Consider the following 20,027-nt stretch of genomic DNA (forward strand, 5'->3'; position numbering starts at 1 on the left):
TCACCCCGTTATGCGGCCCTAGGGATTCGAACCGCTGAACTGCCAACCTTTCGACATCTTAGCATCTTAGTCACTGAGCCACTGTGTCCACTAACTAACTAACTGCTAGTGCCAAACTAATTCACCTTCCTTCAGCTATTGGCTAGGTGCCCTTATCTCCACCTATGAAAACAATGTTGGGTTTTGTCAGTAGTTGCAGCTTCTGTTTTGTTTTTCCTCCTTGTCTGAGTTAAGACAAAAATAGCCTCAGCAACTTGCCAAGAAAAGGACAATACATCACTGTGCTGACCTCAATCTGAAGATGAACTGTGTAGGCTTCTATTTTGTGCTCGGGTTACAACACCTATATTACCTTTCCTCCACACCATCTTTACTGCTTGGATGGGAGAACTCTGGCTTTGTCGGCAGGAACGAATGGGCTCAAGGGTAGAATATAATTTAAAAACAAATACAGATTTCTAAATGAAAAAGTGGCACACGTTTATGTTTGTTCTGGGTTTCTTTGTTACAATAACTTCTCTACTATTTTCTAAAAAGTAAGGTGATGGTGGTAATAATAAACCATAAACTCGTTTAAGAACCGGGGGGGGGGGGGGGAAGAATCATGGAATGATGCTGAAGACTTTTTTTGCCCCTTCAAATCTTTCACTAGGGCAGTGATGGTGAACCTTTTCAGTACCGAGTGCCCAAACAGGAACGTGCACATGTGCATGCATGCACACATGCATCGGAAACCCAAAGACCACCTGGTCTTTGGGTTTCCGGCGTGCACATGCGCGCTGGCCAGCTGGTCTTTGAGCGCACCGGAGCGTTGGAAACCCGAAGAGCAGCTGGCAACAGTGCTTGTGCCCACAGAGAGGGCTCTGCATGCCAACTCTGGCACATGTGCCATAGGTTCGCCATCACGGCACTAGGGTCTGCATAAAGATTATTTGGGGGAAATGGAAGGGATGTGATGCTAAGGGAAGATGCCACTACTATCTGAGTATACATAGTCCTCAACTTACTAACACAATTCAGTCCAAAACTGCAGTTGTTAGTAACCCCGTTGTTAAGTGAATCTGGCTTCCCATTGACTTTGCTTGTCAGAAAGTCGCCAAAAAATGATCACATGATCCCAGGACACTACAACTGTCATAAATAGCACCAGCTGCCTGCAATTACTGCCAGTTCAAATCTCACCAGGCTCAAGGTTGAGTCACCCTTCCATCCTTTCGAGATAGGTAAAATGAGGACCCGGATTGTGGAGGCAATAAGCTGACTTTGTATAAAAAAAGAACACCGCTTGGGGGAACCGAAAGCCCTACTAAGCAGGTATATACAAAAGTATGAAGGCTATTGCTTAACGCATTGTAAGCTGCCCTGAGTCTCCGGAGAAGGGCGGCATATAAATCGAACCAATAAATAAGTAAGTAAGTAAGTAAGTAAGTAAGTAAGTAAGTAAGTAAGTAAGTAAGTAAGTAAGTAAATAAATACAGCTCAGTTGCCAAGTGACCATATTTTGATCAAATGACCATGGAGTTGCTGCAATGGTCATAATTGTGAAAAATGGTCATAAGTCACTTTTTTCAGTACCGTTGTAACTCTGTAACTAAACAAACAGTTGTAAGTTGAGGACGACCATGTATCATGAATATGGATTTTTCTCCATTAACTCCAACATATCATCTCTAATTATTTACCAATTATTTTAATAGTGTTTCCTTGATTATTATCATTGTTCTTTGCCTATATAAATATATTTCTGTGTCTGAGTAAACACTTTTGCCTATCCATGCTGGATTGTTCTTGAATTGGTGCCAATTTGGCACATTAGCATACCTGATTGACAGCCAACCTGGTTTTCTTCCAGCTCTGTTCTCAAGCAGAAAAAAAAAATTGTTTTCTCATTTGAACTACATGAACTTCACAGAAACAGCAGATGGGATGTTGGAAACCTCACCTTTTTTTTAAAGTTTGGGTTCTGCAAATGTATTGCCTGTTTAATATTACTGAGTGAATAGAAATCTCCAGGACTGGATTAAACTGGAAACTCTACACTGGTAATTTATAAAGGTGAACAGGGCAACAAATCGTTTTCATTAATGGAAACAAACTGTTTTCGTAGTTTTGGTCCATCAACTTTCCCACTGGGGTAAGGAATCATCTTACATTTACCAGTGTCATGTAGTTGGTGGCTTTGAATGTAGCACTAGTATATCAGCCAATTTTATTTAGGGTAGGGTGGCATCACAGAAATCCATTCGTTATTAGAGGTAGTCCCTAGGAGCACAAAGTTTGCAACCCACTAAATTATGTGATCTTGCCTAGCATCAAAACATCAACACATTACTGCACTAATGTCATTTTGGATCTAGACAGAAGATTTGGTAAGTAATAACATCTCTATATAAATAGAGCTCCAAATGCCTCTAAAAAAGATATGTGTCTCACTGTTTTCTCATTGCATCAAAATGATAATTATTTACTACTGAATTCTCCAATGGGAAATTGCTTTATACAATTAGATTCTAAAAAAAAAAGAAAACACTAATACCAGTACTAATTCCCAAAATAGTATTTTAAATAATATTAAAACCAGCATTTTCCCCTAAGCAAGATAGGGATCTTTGCAACTAAAACTATTTTTTAAAGCTCTTGAATACACCAGTTCCCATGGTAACTTAAGATGAACAGATTGTTCCTGGATGAAAAAAAAAAATATGTTACACATCTTTTAACATTCTAAGACAAGGAATATTTTGCACATTCCTATGGTATATTTTTATCTATACTGTCATGAATCAATGTCCCAATATCTGCTTTCTATCTGAAATGGTTATCTGTTTATCAATATTTACATAGTAAAAAAATTAAATACTTCAGTTTTGAAATCTAGAGATCTTTCTCTACATGACTAGTTCATGTAAACTCCTAATACTTAGGAGCTCACATGCCTATAACTATTAAAATTACAACCACAAAACTGAGCACTTCATAGCAAGGGCATCTCTGGTGAGGGGTGTCAAAAAGTCTAGAGAATGGCCACAACTACATGATTGAAGCCCTACCCCTTTCTATGCATGTCACACATGCAACACGTATACAAAGTGAAGTAGACCATTGACTTTTCTGAACCCCTTACCTGGGGGTGGGATTCTACTGGTTCAGACCAGTTCAAGCGAACCACTAGCTCCGACAATCAGCTGGGAGTGAACCGGTTTGCTCTGACGATTAGTTCAGCTTGCCCACCCACTCTTGCGCTTTATTTACCTTTATCTTCTCAGCTGATTGGCGCGGCAGAGCGGATTGCCGCACCTCAGCTGTGTTACTCCCAAGTGGTAACACAGAAGGTTAGTATTTGTAAAACCCAGCATGCATTAGGTTTTTTGAATGTATTATGTTTTTCTGCAACAGATTACAAAATAAAATAGATTTGACATGAGGGTAATAATAGCAATTTACTATGGCAATTTGCTGCCCTTTATATCCTCAATTAATCCATAATTTTCCGTAGAGTGATAAGTTCAAAGATGTTGCTATATATTCAAAAAAAATTACATCTTTAAATTATAATGATCTTTATAATGTCATATTAACCAACTTGTGTGGGGCTTCTTTTAAACCAATAATATCCAGACTGTTAGCTTTTACCTAGCAAGAGAAATGTTCTTTGTCGCATTTCATTTCAATTCAATTCAAATCTTTATTGTCAGTGCACAACATATGTGCAATGAGATTGGTTGAGCTCCTTCAGTGCACACCCTCCCAACACAATACAACTCACAGTGAAGACAGAAAATCCCTAACCTAATAAATCATATTTCTCAGTCATCTTATTTTTGCTAAATCTTTTGGTATTGATACAACCATGGTTATATCATACTATTGATATACAATGGATAGGTTTTGCATTTCTATCCAAAAATTATTGTTCATATATCATGGAACAGACAATGCACTAATTGTTCCTTTGAGTCTGTATTTCTAAGGATAAATAGGTTTTAGTCAACAATATACATTTTCTGGCAAACAATGTAAAAGTCTTTGTGGAACTGCATCATTTCCTTAGTTTTCTCAGTTTCAGTTATTTACTGACTTCTTCCCTAGTAACTATGAGTCATTTTAATAATTCAAACACTTACAATTTCTATGAGAACAAATGATAATTCTTGAATAGAAGAAATCACGTCAATACTTAAGAATGAAATGTTCTATTCCATGCTTGCCATGATTCTCTTTATGATGGCCATACTTATTGGGAGAAGATGCAGGTTGTAGCCCCATGGATGTAACAAGCACCAGATTGAAGGAACATAATTTTATTCCTTCATAGATTTCAACTATTAACTACCAGGAGTTTACATGAATAAGTCATGTGGATAATTCTGGCATTACTAAATCTACTGGAATCATATTTTTATTGCCAATTAACAGAATATCAGAATAACAGAGTAGGAAGGGACCTTGGGTGTCTTCTACTCAAGCCCCCTGCTCCAGCAGGAGGCCTTATACCAGTGATGGCTAACCTTTTTGCCATCACGTGCCAGGAAGGGGGGGGCAGGGGGGTTGCGCGCGTGCGTGCTCATACCCATAATTCTATGCGACCCACCCACCCCCTGCTCACCCCGCTCCTGGCACACAATGGCCCGGTAGGCCCGCTTTTCTTTCTCACCTGGCTCCAGGACCTCTAGGCGTCTGGGGAGGGCAAAAACAGCCTTCCCCACCCCTCCGGAGGCCAAAAATGGCCCGTTGGAACAACTTCCAGTCTCACTGGAAGCGGAGCTTGCGTGCCCACTGATATGGTTACGCGTGCCAGCTGTGGCACGCATGCCATAGGTTCACCATCACGGCCTTATACCATTTCAGACAAGTAGTTGTGCAATGTCTCCTTAATAACCTCCAGTGATGGAGAATGCACATTCATGCATACTGTATATTGTATTCCATTCCCATGAACATTTTTTTACTTTTATGAAGATGGTTCTTACTCTGCGAATGCACAATAGCCTAATTATTAATGTAAGTCTACATGATTAGATTTTGATGAGAATGCTGATGATTGTGGAAAAGTTGGGGAACAGTCAGTTTGAAGATTATCCCAGAATGTTAACCCATGCAGGTGGTAACTACAAAAAAGCACCTCAAAGAGACTCTATCTTACTACCTTAATTAACTCAATATAACTGAGGTTACAAATTTTCCAACAATCTGCATTTATCATAAAGTAGGCTTAAACTCCCTTATTTAAATCCATATTATTCTTAGTTCCTTAGGCCTGTGCACACTCCCATGGGCATATATAGGCCCTGAAATATATTGTCAAATAAACAGTATTTCCTTATCTTATGTTTTACTAATCGTAAACTAGAGATAGGGGACTAGATACCCTCCAGATATTTTAGACTTCAACTGGTCAGCCCCAGGAAACATTTGGGGGGGGGAGGGGGAATGTGACAGTTACAGTCCAAAACATCTAGAGGTTGTCGTTCAAATAACAAGCACTTGTGATTGCAATTCACTGAACACAAACATATGCAGTAATAAAGCTCCTTTTAAAATGGTAAATTCTGCTATAGTATTTAAGGGCAATTGCAGTGGGAGAACCAGTGGGAAAAAGCTGTTTATACATTTTCTATTTTGTCCAGAAGTAATTTCTTTTCCTCTATGCTTCTTAGTGTATACTGAGAGCAAAATCTCTTCAGTACTCTATCTAGGAGCTGATGGATTATGAGAATTTTCTACTCTTTCTTTACAACTGGAAATTGCTTTTTTTCTGTTTAAAAAAAGAGTGACTAGAGTAATACCATGTAAATTTGTACTGCGTAACACAGGAATCCTCAACCCTCAGGCGGTGACCCAATACCGGGCTATGGCCTGTTCAGAACTGGGCCGCAGAAATGGCAGACGAGTGTGCACACAAGCGCAGCTCCACTTGTGCAGCACACATGCCCATCACTCATGCAAACCATCCCCACCCCCCGGTCCACAAAGCCAGAAAGGTTGGAGACCACTGGTGTAACACATACTGTAGTTTGGAACTAAGTAATACAGTCCCAAACAGAATTATACAAGAAAATAAATAAGACCCATTTCCCAAGTATCATGATTGGATTTATTCATTCATTAGATTTATATCCTGCCTTTCAATCAGCACCCCAAAATGTGTGTATTATGCTGCCACCTCTTATTATTCCATAACAACTATCTGTGAAGTAGATTGTGCTGAGAATGAGTGGCTGGCCCCAAATCATACTGTAAGTAATCCATTTCTCATTTCTGTCTTAAAGACATATTTCAAACACCATGGATATTTATTTGCTTTTTTTTTAACAAACTGCAACAACCTGTTATCTTCTGGGCACTAACAGAAACTGAATTGTTCTATGACATCTGTTGTTCTGTGATTATCTTCAGCACAGGTGGCCCTCCCATGTGTTAGCTCTTTTTTTTTATACTGGAAAAAAAAACACATATAAAGGTGTAGACTCCAGAAAGATTTATAATGAGTAACCTAGAAGTCATTCAATTATAATGAGAAATATGACTTCAGGCCTTTTATCACTTGATTTGTAGTCTGTACTGAACAATACATGAATTTTCCCTGATTTTGTTTAACCTGATCCATAAACACATATCTTGTGACTGGTAAATTATGGCTTATGGCTATCATTTGTAATTCTAGATAACCATGGTTTATTCAATGAGCCATAATTAACCAAATCATGTATAAATCCATCCATTGTCTTTCAGCTTACTGTGTGAAGTATTATTAGAACAGAATAGAATTCTTTATTGGCCAACTGTGATTGGACACAAAGAATTTGATATTATAACAATACATAGAACGGTTAATACTTAAAATTAAACAGTTAAATATTATCTTACTTGATAGCATTCCTAGGGCAAAATCAATGTAGTGAAAGTGGAAGCAGCACATATAATAGATCTTTCTTTGCTTTGCTCTAGATCATCTTGGAATTCTAAATTTTACAGAGATAGGGTGCAACATTCCTAGCTTTTCTTTTTCTTTATCATACTATATAACAGGATAACAGTAACAGAGTTGGAAGGGACGTTGGAGGTCATCTAGTCCAACCCCCTGCTCACACAGGAGACTTGTACTAGGGATTCAAACCACCGAACTGCCAACCTTTCTGATCGACAAGCTCAGTGTCTTAGCCACTGAGCCACCTAGTCAGGCTTCTTTTCTATGTTTCTATGTTTCTTCTTTTTTTCTAGCACTTTTTCTTCTTTCTTACTATTCTTTTTTAAGTTTAGTTTGTATTGTAGCTTTTATTATTGTAATCAAAATCCTTAATAAAAATTATAGACTTAAAACAATCGAAAATATCCAGTCTTTGCCTTATGCCAACTCGGTAGTAAGGTAGACACCTATAGAATCTACTTCAAGATATACCAGGTACTGCTACCAAGAAGTTCCCCTTTATTTATTTCACTGAACTGTGTTTATCTCCCAGTACCTGGAACTTCTGCTTTCCTGTGCAGCTTTTAATCTTTCCTTTGAAATCAGAGAAAGCTAGAAAGATTGTATAGTGGGAAGTATAGTGGGTGATAATCCTGTTGATGAGATTCACGGAGCTCCATCTTTCTCATAATTATAAATTAATGGATTGCAACACTAAATAATACAAAAGTGTTTGGCCAACAACTTTGCAATGTAAAGAAATCTAGCACAAAGAAGTCTGGCATGTCAACCAACCCTGGCCTATCTTACCGTCCACATATTATAAACCTCTGGAAAAATTTACTTTGTGGTTCTCATTCTTCAGGAATGTGCTTCCAAGAGATTCTTGAATCAGTTTTAATTTGGAAAAATTACAAGAGGCCTCAAAATATGGTAAGTGGTCAGCAACCAAAATTAATGGTCTACACTTGAAGTTAAGAACTACTTCTTGAATATTACAGTGCAGACTTAACACATGGATACTTCCAGCATCAGAGGACCATCAGAGTTCTGCAAAATATTTGACAGTGTCAACTCCTTAGTTGCACATGGTTGCCTGGAAACTAACCCTCTAAGCCCCATCTTTCTGACAGGCAGTTTATTTCCTTCCAGATACACCTGACCTGCTGATATCTAGATGCACATTTTTTTCTTTATTTGATATTCTCAGCAGAGACATGCTTGGGCCTATTTACAGTTTGAAGACTGCATGGATAATAAAAACATTATTCAGTGAAGCATAAAAGTTCTGCCACAGTCCCATATTTTCAGGTATCAAAGGCATATTTTTGGCCCTTAAAAAGTATTCCCCCCCCTTTCTCTCTCGGCTTAGCTGAATTGTGCAGAGGTCAATGCTGAGATTGGTTTCGACACACCTATAATGCTGTGTTAGAATTTACAATGGCTATTTCCATTTTGTTATTTTCCAATTTCATAGTATTGTGCTTTCATTCAATCAGCATATAAATCCTTTGCTGGTTCAAAGAAACAGACATACAAAAATCCAAACCATCTGAGGGCAGGTGCCAACTTGTTCTCTAAATCTATGGATCTCTGAGCAATTTTGGTAGCTTTCCAAATGAGTCTATTTAAAAAAACATAACAGGCAATTCTACTGTACTCTCTAAAGTCTATGTTAAATATATTTTTAATATCTTAATTAAAAATATTTTAATATCTTTTAATAGCTCAGGAGGATCTTCAGCCAACACAACATACGTGCACATTTCAAACCCAAGAATACACTAAGGCAGAAGGTCGTCCACCCCAAGGATAAAACACCCAGGCACAAACTGAGCAACGTGGCACTTGCATTACAATGCAGTGAGCCATGTGCAGATCTGTATATTGGGAACAAAACAACCACATCATAAATGCATGGCACAACATAGGAGAACAAACCCATCAGGACAAGATTCAGCAGTCCATCTGCATTTAAAAGACAAAGGCCATTCTTTTGAAGACAACAAAGCCCACATTTTGGACAGAGAGGACCACTGGTTTGAAAGAGGGATGAAAGAGGCCATCTATGTCAAAATTGAACAGCCCTCTCTCAATAGAGGGGGAGGGATACAACATCATCTATCTCCAATCTACAACATAGTCCTTTCAGCAGTTCCAAGAAAGCTCCACGCTTTCCAATGGTGGAATTCAAATTTTTTTACTACGGCAGTGGTGGATTGCCCCCGGTTCGCACCGGTTCTATAGAAGCAGTAATAAAACCGGCGGGAGGCTCCACCCACTGACCCTGATGTTATCAAAATGCTTCTGCGCTTGCGCGTGTGGCCCCATTGCAAACCGGTAGTAAAGGTAAGTAGAACCCACCCCTGTACTACGGGTTCTGTGGGCGTGGCTTGGTGGGTGTGGTGTGGCTTGGTGGGCATGGCTTGGTGGGCGTGGCAGGGGAAGGATACTGTAAAATCTTCATTCCCTCCCCACCCAACTAACCTGCTTTCCAACTCCGTGTACAGGCCAACAAAAGAAGACCCAGCTGATCAGCTGAGACTTGATCAGCTGGGACTTGGGAGGCAGCGAATAGATGGGGGTGGAGCCAGTCAGAGATGGTATTTGCCGGTTCTCCGAACTATTCAAAATTTCCGCTACCAGTTCTACAGAACCAGTCAGAACCGGCTGAATACCAGCTCTGCTCCACATCCATTTGCACTACTCAGGTGACCCTGATGACACAGATAAACCTCCAAGTGGCCTCAATGACTCTCTAAAAGAATGCAAATGACTAGATGTTTGCAAGGAATATAAATCCTTCAATTCCCCACCATCCAGTCAGAGCTGAAAAAGCTTCTTGGAATAGAAGTGAAACGTCTTTAAAGAAAACCAAGAAAGTCCATTTGCCTCTTGAAAAAGCACCTTTGGGACGTCCATGTTAAAAAGACAGTGAGATCCAATTCTTTTCCGCTTTATAAGTTGCAGCTGTGTAAAAAGACGACAGTGCAATATAACTAACTGAGTATTTTCTGGTTCATCTAATGCAGTAACTGATTTGTAACTGACAAAATGGATCAAAACTCAACAATTTACTATGCTAAGAAAAAAAACACCACCATCAAAATCACTGAAAACTACTGTATGTCCACCACCATGTTGCCATGCTGACAGCAATATAACAATGTTGTTTCTATAAAACAGTGGTGGGTTGCTACCAGTTCGCCCCAGATCGGGTGAACCGGTAGCGGTGGGAGGCTCCGCCCATCCGCCTGGATGCTACCGCATGCGCACACACCCATGAACGAACCGGTAGCGATGGGTTTTAAAACCCGCCCCTGCTATAAAAGATCAATAGATAAGCTCTCTCTCTCTCATGATGTCCTTCTCAAAATGTGAAATTTAAGCTCAGGCTAATACTATTATAAGGTCTTTGCTGAATGAAGAGGGATTTGTCTGTTTTTTTTTAAATCCAAAAACAAACATTTTCTATAATATCTACAGGCTACTTATGACAAAATGCCCAACCTATCCTTATTCTGAAGCTGTGGAAGAACTCAGCTAGGGCAAAAAAGGAAATATTCTTAACCCTGTTTTTTTTTTTTTTTTAAATAATGAAAATAAACTCTTCCTCTTGAAGATTTCTTTCAATCTATGCAAAAATAAGAATCCATGCTTTTATCCCCTGAATGGAGGATGAATTGAGAAAGAAGAAAGATTTAGTTAGATTAACAGAAAAGAAGTTTAAAATTTCAGAGTCCTGCATTCTCATTTAGGCCATCAACTGCTCAGCTTCTGCGTAGCCATTTGTAAAACAAAACAAAACAGCTCCTGGTTAATGCGGTGTAATTTATAATTCCGAGTTGCATTCTAAGGCTGACTATTACAATAGCATGATTTTATTTTAAAGCTGTTTCAACAGATCACAAAATGTATGCTTTGGATGGGGAGATTATAGTCTTTGGGGGAAAGTTAATCTTCACTATGTCTAAAAAGCATTGCCAAGAGGTAACATCATATATTTGCAGTGAATCTCTTTCATGCAAGAGGTAAGGAATATGTTTTTTTTCCCTTTGCAGTGTTAATGTTTGTAGTCCTTGACTCTAAAAATGGTCATTTTTACTTACAGTATTATTGATTGATTGATTGATTGATTGATTGATTGATTGATTGATTGGTTCAATTTATATGCCGCCCTTCTCCGGAGATTCAGGGCGGCTTACAATGCGTTAAGCAATAGCCTTTATACTTTTGTATATACCTGCTTAGTAGGGCTTTCGGGGGCCCCTAAGTGGTGTTCTTTTTTATACAAAGTCAACTTATTGCCCCCACAATCCGGGTCCTCATTTTACCTACCTCGAAAGGATGGAAGGCTGAGTCAACCTTGAGCCTGGTGAGATTTGAACTTGCAGTAATTGCAGGCAGCTGGTGCTATTTAACAGCACTTTAGTCTGCTGCGCCACCAAGGCTGTATTATGATGCAACTGCATACAATAAACCTAAAACATATTAAAGAGGAAGGAATATGCACCCTGAACCCTTTCAGACATTCCACATGCTCTGAATTCCTTAAAATTAGCAACCCCTTTTTAGCCAAGGGCTGCATTCACTATGGGTTAAACAACTGAAGGAGGCTATAGTTGAAACATTTGGGTTAAGATATATATTTAATTGGTTTCTACCAATATGTTGAATTGTATTATTTGGAATAGTTGATAAAAGATTCATTTGTGATTAGAATAAGAGAATTTAAGGAAATAATTGGGGATTGTTCTACAGTATGTGAATTTAAATTTAGGGGTTCAAATCTTAAGGAGGGAAAAGAAAAATTGAATTATATCAGGATGAGAAGTTAAGATGAAGGGTAATATTGGTTTCTTAAAATTAGAGAGAATAAATGCTGTGATAAAAATTGAAAATATAACACTATGTTAAAGATGAACAAAAATCTGTACAAATTTAAGACCGGGCCAATGTTCTGTTCAGAAAAGATATATTGTATGTTTGTTTGTGTGTTTAAAAAAAATAAAAACTTTACAAAAAAAAAAAAAAAAACCTGAAGGAGGCAAGGTAAATGGAGTAGCAACAAGTGAGCAAATGAAGCCAGAACAAAAAGAGGATAAAAGCTCCATTCTTTTTCTGCCTCTTCTTATATATTCTTAGTTTTGTCCCAATTGTGAAGATGCAAGAAATGACCAAACCTCTCCTGTCAAAGGACCCTTCTTATCTAATACAACAGAGGTTGTTGAACTAGGCTGCTCACCCGTTACCAGATAGTACCCCTATTTCAAAAGATGTGCCCGAGATATATTTCTAATCTTGCCACTGATATATAGGAAATCTTGATTTACGACCACAATTGAGCCCAAAATTTATGTTGCTAAGTGAGACATTTGTTAAGTGAGTTTTGCCCCATTTTACTACTTTTCCTGCCACAGTTGCTAAATGAATCACTACCGTTGTTTTAAATTAGTAACATGGTTATTAAGGGAATCTGGCTTCTCCGTTGACTTTTCTGGTCAGAAGGTTGCAAAAAATGATCACATGACCCCAGGACACTGCAACAGTCATAAAGATGAACCCAGTTGCCAAGTATCTGATTTTAAATCACATGACCTTGGGGATGCTTCAGGGGTCAAAAGTGTGAAAAAAGGTCATGAGTCACTTTTTTTCAGTGCTGTTATAACTTTCAACGGTCACTAAACGAACTGTTGAGAACTACCAGTACATTTCTAAATGAATGGAAGGTCCAAGATATGTAACCAAAAAACAATGTCCAATGACGACAAAATTGTGTCCTATTAATCTAGTTCTTTCTTTCATGAAGCTAGGGCATGAAGATATGTGGACTTTGACTGCCAGAATTCAATTCTGGGAATTGAAGTCCATATATCTTAAATTTCCCAAGACCGGGAAACACTGAGCTAGGACACAGCTATAATAACCTTACATTCTCATTCTCTTATTGGTACAATGTTTGGGACAAAATGATAGTCAAAGCCAGTAATGGCTAATCTTTTCTGGACCAAGTGCCCAAACTGCACGTGCGTGCCCCAACCCCCAAAATACAATGTGCACGTGCCCTGCCCCGTGCATGCGTGCATGCCCCCTGCCCATGCCCTACCCCGTACCCCCCCCAGGCCTGCCCCCCACCTCCTTGCCCACACCCACACATGCATGTGCGGCCTTCCCACATGCGCCCTGCCCCCCACACATGAGTGAGGATCCCCATGTGGGGGGTCCGCATGCACAGCAGAGATTCAAAGACCAGGTGGTTGGTGGGAGGAGCACTCGCATGCGTGGCAGCAGTGAATTGGGGCAACGGCTCACGTGCCATCAGAGAGGGCGCTGCATGCCACCTCTGCCACATGTGCCATAGGTTCGCCATCATGGGTCTAAGCTTTAGTTGCATCTTTCAGCTTGACATAAACTCTTTCTTGTTCCTTGAATATGCTACCACTGCTTTCAGCATACTATCTTTCTTCCCAGACAAGGCTACAAAATTTTTATTTCATCTTTCTGCTCACTGATTAATACTTTGGAGAGTCATGGTTACTCTTCAGCTTTTTTGCCATATTCAGCTAGAATTAACTGATATTCTTCCTCGTCACCGAAGGAAGTTTTAAAGAGGAATCTGTGGGGTCCTTGGTGCTCTCCGAGCTTAGTGGTTTGTTTTCTTGCAGACGTTTCATTACCAAACACCATCAGTGCTAGGAGGGACTGGGATTTGCTCTTATTTTTCTATGCTAATGAGAAATCTACAGTGTGCAGTGTGTTCCATGTTTTCTTTCAACTAAATAAAGAAAAATTACAGGGTTTTGCATTCATTCAAAACCCATTTGACAAAGATGAGAATGGAACAGAAATACATGTGTGTTAACTTGGTGAAATACAATTCATTTCAAACTATCCTCCTAGCTGCCCTTTCAGATTGTCTTCTAGCCGTGTGTTTGATCTTCAAAAGGCTAAGCGAGAATAGACCCAGTTTGTACTTGGGGAGGAAATCACCTTCACATCTTAAGGAGATCATATGCAAGGCTTTACTGATTATTTTTTGACTGCATAAGTGTAAACTTTTATTTTGAAAATTCACCATCAGATAAACATTGAATTGTTTCTTCTTCTGACTACTGAAACATGTATGAATTTCTTTCTAGAATGTACAGAAGCCTGCAACAGAAAAGAGCATAAAAAAACACAAAAAGAAAGCACTGAAAAGCATAAGACATGCTCAGAATAAGAAGAGAGATGGGATAACAAGATGGATTTTAAAATGTGACAGAAGTCCTTTGAACACACATTTGTTATACTGGATTTCAGAAAAGCTGTCTTATTATGGCATTCAGAAAGGAACAGAAACTCTCATAATAAACTCTACCCCTGCTTATCAATTCCCTCACTTATGCAGTAACTAAGGCATTTATAAATGCAAATAAATATATATATAAATATTTTCACCATTACCTGATCTTCAAAGTTAAATTCATGATCAGGAATCTCTCCTGGGTCCACAATGAGGCTAAGGTCAACTTCACATGGACCTAAAAATAAAAAAGGGAATTTCTCAAATAAAATAGGCAGGTTTCAAGATGATACAATCTCATAATTAATGGGAAAGGTCTAAATGGATATTTTTACTCTCAAACAAGAGAATACTCCATTTTAAAGTAAGCAATGGTTTTGTTTTCATTCCTAATGGCAATTTCCTGACATAATTATGTAATCTATTACTAAAATCTAAAATAAAAATATCTAAAATTAATTCTCATTGAACTCATAGAATTAACTCTAAATAAAGACATATGTTATTCAAGATTTAGCTGTATAGAAAGTTAATAGTGACTTGATGGCACATAATCCCTCCATCAAACACAATCAGAATTGTGTTCTTAATACTGGAATATTATACATGTAAGTAAATCTCACTGAGTAAAATGGAAGTGCCTTTTTTTATATATCAACTTTCCCTTCATGTGTAAAAAACAAAAACCAAGTAATGCAAAAAAAACCCTCTCACTAATAGGATATTGGAAAGAATCTAAACAGCAATTATACCAAAATACTGAATAATAAACATATTGTAATTTTTGGTTTTCAAATGTTCACTGTTTTAACATGGTGATATTATCCATTAGTGTATTAAAGGATATTATTGTTGTGGTCTGCTAGCAGCCCACGGAGCTAGCAGCGGAGTTGGACAGTGACAAGGCTGGGGAAGGCCCAGATGAGGGCTCAGCGTTGGAGGCAGAGATGGGGCCAGGGCCATCCGGGAGCAATGCATGGACTCCGGAGCCTCCAGAGGCGGACAGCAGACAGGCAGAGGAACAGGAAGAGCCTGTTCCTAGTGCATGCATGAAAAGAGGTGCCAGAAGGCAACAGCAGCTAAAGCAAAAAGGACAACTTGGGAGTAAGGCCAAGAGATGATTGGCCCCTCCCATAAGGTTTAAAAGAGCAGCAATGCTCTTTGGCTTTTTGTAGGAAAGCAACATTGCTACAATTGTTTATAGTCAGTGTCTCTTGCTTCTGAACTTTTCAGAAGTTTTGCCTTCTTTTGCCTTGGGATTTTGCCAAGAAAAGCCTTTGGCAGGGTGTCAAAGAAGACAAAGGTTTATGATAAAGCCAAAGGATTTTTTCTGAAGGATTTATTTTTGTAATTAATTTGGACTAAGCTGAGAATGAAGTAATTCTCAGCTGTTCTAATAAAATACGTTTGTTTAGGACTAATTGCATCTGGTAATAACTACCATATTTTTTGAAGTATAAGACGCACCGGAGTGTAAGACGCACCTACCTTTTTTGGTGAGGAAAAGAAGAAAAAGAAATCTCCCTCTGCCTCTGCAAAATTGAGCAATTTTGCCTCGTTGCAGCAAACAGCAAACAGCCTGCTTTACTTTCATTTTCGTTTAGCACAAGGAAAAAAAATCTGCTCCAGCAATTTACCTCTTTGCAGCAAGCAGCAGTGCCTGCGCAAAACAGCTGAGAAAAAATCAGCCGAGAATTGGGAGGCTGATCCAATCAACTTGTGCTAATTAGGCTGTGCTGAAGCTGAAAGGAGCTGTTTTTTCTTGCTGTTTGCTTGCAAGGCGGTAACTGCTGCGAGGCAGAGGCCAAAGGGTGGGGGCCAGTGGGTGAGCATGGCTACATTCGGTGTATAAGATGCACCTAAATTTTCATCCCCTTTTAGGGGAAAAAAGGTGTGTTTTATACTCCAAAAAATACAGTACTTGGGCCTAGGTCACAAGAATTACAAACTATACTTGACAATTTGTAATACTGACAAAAGATCCTACAGAAATTTCAACATATGACTAGTTCTTGCTATTAGAAAACAAAGAGCTTCCAATAAAACTGCTTCAATTAATAAATTAATTTTGAACCCTATTTATTCCAGACTTGTTTTGACAAAGCTCTAATAATCTACTAAAGGAAGAGAGAAAGGAAGACTGTTTAGGATTTATTGTGATCTTGAAGTCAAAAGAGTTTTTCTAAAAGATACCTAATGCCCATATAACATTATGCCTTGCACAGTTAGTATTGGAAAAAAAATATTAAAAAGATCTAACCCATAAAAACATCTACTAGATTATTCCCTAGCTCATGTCTTAATTATTCCACTAGAGAAAGAGGACAAAGAGGTATTATTTAATTTCAAGTACTGGAATTTAAAACTGAATTCCAAGTCATGACTTTGTAAAATTCTACATAGCCAAATGCTTTCAGCATACTTCATCTGGCACTCTACGTAGCCAGTGGATATATTGTTGAACGCTACCAGACAAATATCTCTGAATTTGAATAATCAGGAAAAGCTATAACTTTAGTGTGTATGTTCATGTGACCCAGTGGTGGGTTTCTACTGGTTTGCCCCAGTTCGGGCGACCGGTAGTGGCAGCGGCGGGAGGCTCCACCCACCCACCCGGACGTCATCACAGACGCTCTGTGCATGTGCAGAATGTTCTGTGCATGCGCAGGAGCGTCATGCACGAGCGAACCAAGCACGCACACATGCACGCTCCCAGTTCTGAACCGGTAGTGAAGGTAAGTGGAAGTCACTACTGATGTGACCCCTCTCCCCAGCCACATATTCATTGTGTATTGGCAAAAATTCTCTTTTAGGTCTAGGTTTCTCCTTCATATTATATCTGAAATAAAGCTACATTTCTCATCTATACTAAAGTAAGAGCGTGTTCATTTGGCAGAGATGCTTTTTCATAAATATACATAGGAATGCAATATTCATATCATAACCAGACTTTTACATGACTCTACCTTTGTTAAAAAGAGAGGAATCGTTTTTCAAGGCCTCTTGTTCGTTTGTTAAATGTATATGCTGTCCATCTCATTGTCAGGTGACTTTGGGTGGCTATTGCCACAATCTGGACATCTCAAAAAGCTGGCCATTTAATTTTCTATAAAAGTTAAAATAATTGGGTCCTTTTGAAATCATCTCAAGCTTCATGCATGTCATAGTTTTCAATCCCTGATGATTGATCTCCAAAATGTTCATGTGAAAAAGTTCCAGTAGTGGAACACTTTGTTGTTTTACCCTTGCCGTTGACTTCAGTAGGGTACTGATTGTGTTGCTTAAGACACAAAGGTCTCTCCGATAATTTTACTCTACAGAAATAGTCTGTACCAGCTGATACATTCATAACTCAAGGGCTAAGGGAAGAAATCTCAGCCATTTTCAATGGTGAGCATTGCTTTCCATGTTGGGGATCTTTTATTTTTATTTTATTTATTTTATCTCGAATTTATATACCGCACCTTCTCCTGAGGGACTCAGGGCGGTGTACAGCCAGATAAAAACATACAATACAAACATTAAAAACAATTAAAAGGATATATATTAATTTGGCCCCAATTTAAGATAACAAACCAATTAAAAATTAAAAATATGTTAAAAAATATATTAAACCAGCCCGGCTTGCTGAAAAAAGAAAGTTTTAAGGGCACGGCGGAAGGCACCGAGGTCTTGGATTCTCCTTATCTTGGGGGGCAGCTGATTCCAGAGGGTAGGTGCCCCCACGCAGAACACCCTCCCCCTGGGGGTCGCCAGCCTACATTATTTGGCTGATGGCACCCCGAGGAGGCCCTCTCTGTGGGAGCGCCCAGGTCGGTGGGAGGTCGTCGGTAGCAGCAGGCGGTCTCGAAGATAACTAGGTCCTATGCCACGGAGCGCTTTAAAGGTCTTTCTCAGGTCTTTCTCAGACTGATTACTTTCCTTTCAAGCAGCTGCATTTACTGAAATTGTTAGTTCCTTAAAAAAAGAGCAGGCATGGAAACAGACCACTTGAAAAAGAATCCCTCCAAGGTTATGGTGAATCATTTGAATCATTTATTTCCTTCCTGCTGCTTGCATCCTTCTGTTGTTCTCCTATTCGAAAAACCATCACCAGCAGTGAGCTTCTCCTAGTTTACTGCTATGTGTCATTTTTGTGGTTGCAGCATGCTTGGAGTTGGTTCTCTATGCTACCGAATGTTTGCAATCCAAGAATAGGCCAATATAAATAAGTATTTGTTTCAGAATTTCTGCATGAATAAAGGATTCTTTGAGACCACGTCAGAGAAAGAGATAGAGCTTCCATTCAGCCTTTCTTGATCAAAAGTTTATAACTGCTTTTCTTTATGAGTTTAGTCCAGAGAGCCTCAGTGGAACATCTGGGCAGCAATGTGTCCATACGTATCTCTCTTACTGGCACTAACTGTCAGGTTCCCGTTCTAATTTTTTTTCTTTAATTTTTAAAATATTTGGTGGCTGAGAAAACTCCCATAAATTTTCTTCTGATAATGTGGTGAATGTGACTGGATGTAATCCTATGGCAGCCACTTTCTAGAAATTAGAGTTGACCAGTGTCAGTTGTGAGCCCATGTAAAAGTCAAAAGCTTCTTATGTGTAAAATCCCGCCAGATGTACTGGAGGTAAGAAAAACTCTGCACCGCAGCCAAACCTTATACACCTCCTTACAATTAATCTTGTTGTATCTTGTCCTTGCTGCAAAACTTCTTCAGAAATATTAACTCTTGCTTCACCCAAAAAATAAACTTATTAAATATGGCTACCAATAGGAATTATTTTCTTTGAATCTGATTATGACAAAGACAAGTGATTCATGAAAAAAAAAGGTAGACTAGTAAGATTGGTGCATTGAACTGATGAAATGTCACAACTCTGAATTGGATGTGGGAGCTTTATTGGGTCATGTGTTATTTTGTGTGCTTTAATTTGTTGTAAACCATCTAGGATCTAATAAGTGACAGAAGTTTATAAATAAGGATACGAATGATGACTATATTTTTGCTTACTGGATAGTCTATCTAAAATTAAAAATTGATGGATTCCAAACTGAGCAGATCAGGATAGAAAGATACGCACTGGCTTAAAAGGGTTGGGGCTACCATATTTTTCGGAGTATAAGACGCACCTTTTTTCCCCCAAAAAAGAGGGTGAAAATCTGGGTGCGTTTTATACTCCGAATGTACTCCGCCCAGCTTCTCAAAGGGAGATTTCAGAGGCTGAAAAAAGCATCAGAAACAAAGCTTCAGAAAAGAAGCCCTTAAACCGAGCTTCAGAAAAAAAGCCTCCAAACAGAGTTTCAGAAAAGAAGCCCCCAAACAAAGCTTCAGAAAAGAAGCCTCCAAACAGAGCTTCAGAGGCTTTTTTTCTGAAGCTCTGTTTTGGAGGCTTTCAGAGGCAGAAAAGAAAGTTTTTTTCTGAAACAGAGTTTCAGAAGTTTCAGAGGCAGAAAAAAAAGCAAGGCACAGAGCTCACAACCAAGGAACCTGTTGCTAAAATTCACTCTGGGAACAGCTAATTGGGGGTATTCTGGGAGGCCGATCCACCTGTCAATCAGCTTTTTTCTTATTTTCCTCCCCAAAAACTAAGGTGTATCTTATACTCTGGTGCATCTTATATTCCGAAATTTAATACTTAAATTTAGTCTAATTTTCCAAGAGTGGAGATTACAGCAAACCAATTATTGCCAAAGTAATGATTGAGTATGCATTAACTGCTTAGTGAGGTATCACAGATCAAGGTAGAGAAACTCTTGGGTAAGCTTTAAATAGTATTGAATTGTCCTTTTATGGAAGACTTCTGTCCTTAATCACATGTGTTAAAGATAGTTTGGATTTTACT

At 38.9% G+C, this 20,027-nt stretch overlaps 1 protein-coding gene across 2 annotated transcripts in view; it reads right to left on the reverse strand.

The window, feature by feature from the left end:
• The window catches only part of AK5 (adenylate kinase 5), a 99,335-nt gene that overhangs the window by 29,094 nt on the left and 50,214 nt on the right, over nucleotides 1–20,027 (reverse strand). Inside the window, exons 7-8 of one of the 2 annotated variants that reach the window (XM_070939445.1) lie at nucleotides 14,354–14,430; nucleotides 11,359–11,388 (exon numbers count right to left, since the gene is read on the reverse strand). In XM_070939445.1, coding sequence (XP_070795546.1) covers nucleotides 11,359–11,388; nucleotides 14,354–14,430 — 107 coding nt within the window. The remainder of the gene's footprint in view (nucleotides 1–11,358; nucleotides 11,389–14,353; nucleotides 14,431–20,027) is intronic. The other variant, XM_070939446.1, reaches the window with a different exon arrangement.

This window comes from Pituophis catenifer, unplaced genomic scaffold (assembly GCF_029215685.1).
Source record: "Pituophis catenifer annectens isolate HBS135680 unplaced genomic scaffold, rPitCat1.0.hap2 SCAF_3, whole genome shotgun sequence".
NCBI lineage: Eukaryota > Metazoa > Chordata > Lepidosauria > Squamata > Colubridae > Pituophis > Pituophis catenifer.